Source organism: Meriones unguiculatus, chromosome 14, assembly GCF_030254825.1.
Source record: "Meriones unguiculatus strain TT.TT164.6M chromosome 14, Bangor_MerUng_6.1, whole genome shotgun sequence".
NCBI lineage: Eukaryota > Metazoa > Chordata > Mammalia > Rodentia > Muridae > Meriones > Meriones unguiculatus.
Genome location: NC_083361.1, coordinates 83007983 through 83016921, shown reverse-complemented (window position 1 = coordinate 83016921; position 8939 = coordinate 83007983). Strand labels below are relative to the sequence as shown.

Below are 8939 nucleotides of genomic sequence, written 5' to 3'. Positions count from 1 at the left end.
TGAGATAATTTGCAGTAACGCTTAGCTCATCGACTGGCATGTGGTAAGGCCTGAATAAACCAAAAGCATCATTGTCACCATCACTCCATTAGTGGAGCCAAGGTGAACTGACTAGTTTCATCTTATGGTTATTACATAGCATCTTATTACTTTACACATTTATAGAACATTGAAGCCCAAAGGAACTATCTCGTTTATTCAGCAATTATCTCCCATGCTCACTTACTGAAAATCTATCTACTAAATATCTTAGGGCCAGTTGTTGCTGGATCCTAGAAGTCTGGAGAGGTGCAGCTTACAGTTCTTAATCTTAAATATGTGGAAATGCCAGGCCGGGTAATGAGGCGGCAAGGCAGGAGAATCACCACAAATTCCCAGCCAGCCTGGTCTACATAACAGGTTTCAGGTCATCCAGAGTTAGAGTAAGATCCTGTATCCACCTTCACTCCCAGAGTGCAAGTGGAAGACAGTCTATAATAGTTACAAGATCCGAGGGCAGTGCTAAGAAAAGATTAATTTAGCTTGATCAGGATGAGAAGAAAGGTAGGGAAGGTTCCATCAAGGAGATGACACTTAAGCTGAGTCTTTGGAGATGGCTCAGCATTTATGAGCATTGTTTTCATAGCTGGTAACACCCACATGCCCACATGGAAGGCTCACAGCAGTCTGTAAAGCCAGTCCCAGGGGACCCGACACCGCCTTCTGTCCTCCGTGGGCACTGCACACACACGGCACACAGAGACACATAGAGGAAAAACTCGTATACACATGGAAAAAAGACTTCTAAAGTGCCCGTCAACTCACTAGATGTACCTGGGAGCTGCCTAAACTATACATTTACTAGATATATTTATCACATGTGTAACTAAATAAAAATCACTGTGCTCTAGCTAGTGTTAAAGCAGTAGTCTTAAAAGGCTGTTCCCACCCTCCCCAAGCTACATGGGTGGCCCAGTTAGCCGTCTTTTAAATGTTTTTATTTTACAAACATTTTAATGTAGAAAATCATAATTTACAAATGCATGTCTGTGAGGGCCTATACCAGCACCCCACAGGAACTGTAAAGACAGGGAGGAGAATGAGCCATCAACACCTTCAGGACCTGCACATGCCCAGGCAGCTGTGTGCTGGCTTCAAGGTGCCTGGGCCCTGCCCCTTGCCTCCCTCTGATCACTCCCACATGCGAAGAATTGGGTTAAGTTCAGAACAGAAGGTGGAGATGGACAGATCATTGAAAGGAAGAGAGGCAGGAGGCTGCTGCTGGCTCTTGTACCAGTCATCTGACCCAAGACTATGCCCACTCTGGGAAAACTGGCCATTCTCTCTCTTCTCTGGGGGCATAGCAGAAGCACAGCCACAGGACCAGGAAGGGAGCTGAGGAAGGGGTGACTGTGTGGCAGCTGGTGTGGGAAAGCTAGCAGCCTCAGATGAGGCAGCTGCTGATGCGTGCCTCCAGTTGGCATCTTACTGGAGCCGATCCATCAATTAGAGAGCAACTTAAGATGTGGCTTCCTCAGAAAAGACTTAGGGTAAAGTTGGAGATACCATTTTAGCTTTACTCAGTAAGTGGCCAGGTCAGGTTAGCATTAGCTTTGTTTTCATCTCTGTCCAGCAATACACTTCCTGGTGCCCCAGCGGTCTCCAAGGACAAGCTCCTCACGAACTTGACACCCACTGTAGATCTGGGAGGTCCTTCTTGGTGCCCTTGTCAGATGACTGACAGGATCTTTCTAGCTATGTACACTTGGCTTATAAAGCCAATCCTATGAAGCTATGAGGTATCTTTGGTAATGTAATTCCCGTCCCCTCCTTCCACCACAATCTAAATTAAGATGGCTCCAGTGGGTACTGAGTCGGGTATGGTTGTAATTGCATTACAACCTGCATTGTCCCTGCATTATTAAAAAGAATTAGGTGGGGAGGGGAGAGCAGTGAAAACTTCTCTGAGTGAGAAGTGTCTGGCGGTTGGTCATTAAGCTTCATGTAAAAGCTGCTAATGAATAGCACCCACTTCCAAATCTGGTCTGTATGCTAGATATGGAACCTGGAGAGAAGCTAGTCTTTCTTTCCTTTTTATGGTTTCTTTGTGCAGCCTTGGCTGTCCTGGAACTCACTCTGTACACCGGGCTGGCCTTGAACTCAGAGATCCACCTGCCTCTGCCTCCCAAGGGCTGGATTAAAGGTGTGCGCCACCACAGCCCAGTTGAGAAAGCTATTCTTCCGTGAAGTTATACTTTGTCCCATTTATTAATCTTTTAAGTCCCTTGATACAGTTTGTAGGAACCACAGCCCTCAATGCATTCTAGCACAAGTGGTTGCTCAGGCAATAATCAGCCATGTGTCACATACCATTTTCAGAGGTTTGGACTCAGGCTTTGCTCTGCTGGTCGTGTCATGGCTCCTTCCCTTCCTTGCTGGGAGCTGGGCTCGGGACACACCACCATGAACATTTCTTGTCAGTGAAAAAGTGTAGAGCCAGATGTAGAAAAACAACAACAACAACTCTCCTATTTCACAGAACCAGACATTTCTGAGCACAAGGAATTTCAAAGTTGAGCCTACCTCCTCAAATAATTGAATTCCTCAGCGACAGGCTTGTCAGGATTTGTTCAACCTCTGCCCAAACTCCACCAGCATGGCAAATGCCACAGATCCTAGTACAGCCCACTCAGTTCCCACACAGCTTTTAAAAAGCTATCCTGCTCCCTGAGTTAAATCCCCCCATCACGTATGTCCACTGAGTACAGAAAGGTGCATCCGGGCCTTTAAGAGAAGAGCAAGCCCTAGTTGGGCTCTAAGGAAACATGCGTCCCTCAAAGCCTGTTTCCTGCCTGGAGAGAGGCAAGAGGGAAATTTTAAGTTTTAATTTTACTTAAGTGTGTGCACCTGCTGTGTAAGTGTACGCAGTGCCTGGGGAGGAGCCAGAAGATGCTTCAGCGTACTGGAGCTACAGGTGTGTGAGCTACCATGCACACTAGTGGGATTGGAACACTTGTGCATAGGATTGACCAGAGAGCACACTTAACCCCTGAGCCACCTCTCCAGGCCTGGTAGGAATTGTTTTAAGGGGCACCATATCTGAAAAGTATCCAGCATATTCCATTAGATTTCCAGAAGTCGCACCGTAATGTAACTGAGTTCAGTTAGCAGCTGGGGTCTAAATGTTTTCATTTTTCCCACAGTCCAGCAGAGGCTGTCAGCCCAGGCCCGGGCGGTGGTATTTAGCCTGGCTTCAAACTTCATTTTTCATGTAGGCATGTTTTCTGGGTCTTGTGCTGTTTTGACACAGAAGCCCCGTGGTGGCACGTTTTTGAGATATGAAAGAGAGGAGCACTGGAAAAGTTCATTCTCTGGACTCGTTCTTCCTCCTGCCTGTTGAGGCTAGGGCGCCCAGCTAGACGTCCAGGCGTGCCAGGTGCTAGTGGTGTGACGAAGCACAGTTGTGTAATTTCTCCGAGTTTTTAATGGGTCTTTAAGAATTTGATTACATCTATTTAAGAGGCTGGAGGAGCAGGGGCACACATGACGTAGAACATGGGAGTCAGAGTGCAACTTGTAGGAGTTGGTTCTCTCCTCTTGCCACTTGGGTCCCAAAGATGACACTCAAGATTAGACTTGATGGAAAGTGCCTTTTCCCTCTGAGCTGTGTCACCAGCGCATTTGCTCTAATTGTTTTGTTTATCAAATGAAGATAGAAGTGCCTGTTTTGTTTTTTTGTTTGTTTTTCAAGACAGGGTTTCTTTTTGTAGCCCTGGCTGGCCTGGAACCAAGTCTGTAAACCAAGCTGGCCTTGAACGCACAAGACCTGCCTGCTGCCTCTTCCTCCCAAGTTCTGGGACTAAAAGTGTGTGCTACCACTGCCCACCATAAGTGCCTACCTTCTAGAATAGTTGTAAAGAGCTATAATACTGCCGGATGCAACTGAAAACTTGCATGCTGAATTTAAGTTCTAGCCTTACCGCTAAGGAATTGTATATGCTCGCGGTTACTACTTTATCACTTATCTATTTACTTTTGGTTTTCTCGAGACAGGGTTTCTTTGTATAACTGTACTGGAACTCACTTTGTAGACCAGGCTGGCCTTAAACTCACAGAGACGTGCCTGCCTCTGGCTCCCAAGTGCTGGGATTAAAGGAGTGTGCCACAACACCTGGCTCTTGCTGTTATTTTTTATAAGCTCTCCAGGTTCCATACATGATCAAGATTGGCTAGATGTAGACACTACCAAGTGTCACCTAATTCATCTCGTTCAACAGTCCTTGACATGTGTCTTTATTTGGTTACTGTTGCTGTGATGAAGCACTGTGACCAAAAGCAACCTGGGGAAGAAAGGGTTTATTTGGCCCACTGAGGGAGGGCAACACAGAAACTCAACCTGGGTGGGAACCAGGCAGCAGAGCTGATGCAGAGGCCATAAAGAAATGCTGCTTACTGGCTTGCTCCTCATGGCTTGCTCAGACTGCTCCCTCACAGATGCCAGAAACACCAGCCCAAAGATGTCTGGCCCCTCCCTCAATCAGGAATGAAGAAAATACCCTACTGGCCTGCTTATGGCCCCTTCTTCTGGAGGCATTTTCTCAGTTGAGATTCCCTCTTCTCAGATGACTATAGCTGTGCAGGTTAACATAAAATTAGCCATCACACCAAACACTGTCACTTTACGAAACATCTGAGAGCCAGACATTTGAAGGTTATGTCATTGTGTTGTCTTTTGGTCTGCTACTGTAGCAGAACACCTGAGAATAGGCAATTTATGAAAAGAAATACTTTTGGTTCATGGTTCTGCAGGCTGGGACCCAAGATCAAAGCTCTGGTGTCTGCTGAGAATGTTCATGTTGGGTCACCCCATGATAGAGGCAGGAGCAGCCGAGGAGCCAACCTACCTTTTCACCAAACCTGTTTGGTTTGGGCATGTGGGTACACATGTGTACGAGCATGTGGAGGCCAGAGGTGGCTTCAGATGTCAACTGCTCTTCACCTTAGCCCACAGGGAGACTCACAACCACTCGTAACTCCAGTCCTGTGGGATCAGCAGGCAGCAGCCACACATACACTACAGAGACATACATGAAAGTAAAACGACCATACAAATTAAATGTGCTTTTTTCTTTTTTTAATTAGTTTATTCACTTTGTAACCCAGCTGTAGCCCCCTCTGTCCTCCCCTCCCGGTCTCACCCTCCCTCCTGTATTTATTTATTCTTGTATATGAGAGTGTATAGTCTGAGTGTGCCTGCACATGTGCCACAGTGTGTGTGTAGAATCTGAGGAAGACTTTCACGTTGGCTCTCTTCTTTCACTTTGTTTGGAGGCATGGTCTCTTCGTTTCTTCCTTGCTGTATATTCCAGGTTAGCTTGCCCTGAGCTTCTGCTGCCTATCTTGGAATTGGAAGGCTGGGATCACAGACATGGACCCCATATCTAGGAATTAAACTGAGATGTCAGGCTGTTAGGGCACTTTTCCATACAGTCATCTTCCTGTCCTCCACCTTACTGGGTTTTCTGTTTGTTTCCAAGACAAGGTCTTACCATGTCGTCCTTGCTGGCCTGGAACTCAACAAGTATAGCAGGTTGCCCTTGAATGCAGAAACCCACTCGCCCGTGCCAGTCAAGGGCTGGTATTAAAGGTTTACTACACCATGCCCACTCCCCTTGGTTTTAATACAGGGTCTTCTCACTGAATCTAGATTCATCAATTCGGCTAGGGTGCCTGGCCAGTGAGCTTACGAATCTTCGTGCCTCCCCAGCTCCATCCTATAGTAATGGATGCACGCCACCGAGTCCAGCTTTACGTGGGTGCTGGACGTTCAAACTAAGGTCCTTGTGTTTGCACACTCTTCCTAGCCACCCCGCCACCCCCCCCAAAAAAAAACCCATCTTGTTTTTTTTTTTTTTTGTTTTGAGATAGGGTCTTAGCTCTGGCTGTTCTAGAACTCGCCATATAGACCAGAATGTTCTTGAACTCACAGAGATCCACCTGCCTTGCCTCCCAAGTGGTAAGATTACAGGTGTGTACCACCATGGATGGCCCCCAAAATGCTTCTTTTGCCAACTGTCCCATTCCCATAATGATATTAATCCAGTCCTGAGGCAAGGCGGTCACAACGGTACCACCCCTTAGGAGGCCTACTTCTAACAATGTTGCCCTGTGGATTGGTCCTCACAGTTGAATTTTAGGAGACACAGAGTACCCACATACCTCCCCTGTGGTGGAGTCGTTTGGACCTTTGAAATCTTTTAGGTTTGGGTGAATCCAGGCTTGACTACTGACGGCAGTTTTCAAGCTGCGACCTAATCCCTAAGCCTTAGTTAAGATTAGCTCACGTGGCACAGGCCTGCTACCTAGTGCACCGCACTGCAGCACTGGCCTATCCTGCCTCACATGGCCTCATGCGGCGCCAGTGCAGCAGATAGCACCAGACGGCTTTGTTTTATTGGGGACCGTCTTCCCATAACACTGCTTTCTTTCCCAAACTATGGCTCTTAGCCTTATTAAAGGCAAAGGGCTTCTGCGGATAATGGCAGGCAAGATCAGGCGTTTATCTCAGGATGAAATGACCTATTGTCCTGTCATTTCTTAGCCCAACGATTGCCGGATTAGACAGCTGGTCACTCAGGAAGACAACACATGTCCAAGGTCCGTCAGAGTCTATCGGGACAAATACACAGATTAAAAAAAAAAAAAAGATTTATTTATTTTATGTGTATGAGTGCTCTATCTGCATGTACACCGCATGTCAGAAGAGGGCACCAGATCTCATTATAGATGGTTGTGAGTCACCATGTGGTTGCTGGGAATTGAACTCAGGACCTCTGGAAGAGCAGACGGTGCTCTTAACCTCTGAGCCATCCCTCCAGCCCCAAATATGCAACTTTTAAAATGGTTTTGAAGTTGGCTTTAGCAAGCAAACTGTTACTTCAAGAAACAGTTTGTGGCTTGAATAACTGGGACTTTGGAAATGCCTGGAAAACCAGACCATATGCTTTACAACTCAGAATGAAGCATGTCTTAGATTGTTGCTATAGAGTGTTGTTAAGGACCAGAACTAGAACAGCTAGGTGTTTTCTCAGCTTTATTATGGGAATGGAGGAGATTAAACGAGAAGACTCCTGTTTTTAATGCAGAAATGACTGACCTGTGAATGGTACGAAATGAATTGCAAGGTTTACATGTTCTTCGTGTAAGCACACCACTTGCAGGTGAATTTCAAGGCCTCTGCTCAATGGTGCCTAGGCCATGCCGTGAAGACTGCTGTGGGTCAGCGCCTTGCAGGCTTGGGCATTATGTAAACTTTCACAGGCCTGCTGAAGGGGATGGTGCCCTCAATGCTGGTTTCCACCTGTGGCGATACATCACCACCCTCCAGCCATGGAGACTTTGGAATTCGAGCACCAGAGCTGTAGGCCAGCAACAGCCTCACTTCTACTTGGCATGGTTCTGGAAAAACAAGAATCAAGAAATCATTCATCATTGGGTAACTTCTAGGGATTCAAATGAAACTCTAAAGTATCAAAGATGGGCTACACAGCTGGGCAAGGTCACATACACCTTTAACCCTAGTACCTGGGGAAGAGCCAGGCAAATTTCTCTGAGTTCAAGGCCAGCCTGATCTACAAAGTGAGTTCCAGGACATCCAGAAGTATGTAGTGAGACACTGTCTCAAAAAAACAAAAAAGAAGATGGACTTTTCCCATATCTGCATCCTTCCCTTTTACTCTCAAACACAAAAAATAATTTTCTAGCCTGAATCCTATGAGGCTGATACTGCCATAGCTATTGAGACCACCTAAGAAAAACCTGAAAGGGTCATAGGGGCTATGGGCTTTTGCTTATAAGACAGGCAGTTCAACAGGCAACTCAGGGCTTTGTACAGAGTTGGACTTGACTTTTTTGGTGGAGAGGAAAGCTTCAAGTTAGAAACAATTTGACAAAAAATTGTCATCAAAGGAAACATGGAAAGGAACATGTTTCTTGGACTACACTGTCAGAATCCTTCTTTCGAAACATTACACTGCGGCTCTAGTGTGTGTCTGTGGCGTGTCTAATGAGTAAGCAACCCCCCTTATGAGCGGTTGGCTGTTTCGGCTGAGTTGCAGTGGAGTATAGGACATGCTCTAATTGCGTCTAAACGTACTAAGTGCAAAAAGGCTGCTGAATAGAATACCCACTCTGTGTCAAACACAAAACCCCAGGAGTTCTTTCCCTGACACACCATGAAGAAAAGGTTGTCGTGATCTGGGAAAAGGTCCAGGAGCTTAGCCAGCTCTACGTGGCTGCCCAAACCCACCCTGTGAGGAACTGAGCTCAGCACAGAGCAGGGGAAAGGATTTCCCAAGGACCTACAGAAATGCAAGGCACAGACACAAGCGTGGGGATGCGCCCCGTTCTGGTGCAAGAGTTAAAGACAAGCCGCCAGCTGAACAGTTCAGAGGGCAAGAATGAGCAGGATGTTTCAAAATTAAATAGGACAAAGGCTCGAGGACTCCTAATGGCTCTCCAGCTGTTTCTGATCTCTCAGGGTCAGAGCAAAGGCTAGATTGCTGCCCTCCAGGCAGCCAAGGCCAGAGTACCAGGGCCAACTGAGCTGCTCATGAGCACCAAGTACAAGCTCACATCTACAGCCATGCTGCTTAGCCATAACCCACACCGCAGGGCCTGACACAGGCGTGAGTGCAGTAATGACACAAGCCTACTCAGTACCAGCCTTCCAGAACAATCTCCTGCTCAGGATGGAGCCCGGGCAAGACCAGCAGCAGCTTTCTCATCACACCTGTAGCCTGTCCAGGCAGCAGATCACAAGTGCAGTGGGGCAGTCAACAGCGCTTTCAAGGAGCCGAACCCTGGGCAAGTCACACGAGGCCAAATTGTACTTAGTCATTCTGCCTTCCCTTAACAGCTTCTGCTAGGAATGGCAACTCAAGCCAGTGCCATAAGGGAGA

The 8939-nt window shown here is 47.0% G+C and overlaps 1 protein-coding gene across 2 annotated transcripts in view; it reads right to left on the bottom strand.

The window, feature by feature from the left end:
- Positions 1 to 7055: 7055 nt before the first annotated feature.
- The window catches only part of Ints4 (integrator complex subunit 4), a 75453-nt gene continuing 73569 nt past the window's right edge, over positions 7056 to 8939 (bottom strand). For both annotated transcript variants that reach the window (XM_021634796.2, XM_060367602.1), the window contains exon 23: positions 7056 to 7437. In XM_021634796.2, the coding sequence (XP_021490471.1) occupies positions 7259 to 7437 (179 nt within the window). In that variant the 3' untranslated portion in view covers positions 7056 to 7258. The remainder of the gene's footprint in view (positions 7438 to 8939) is intronic.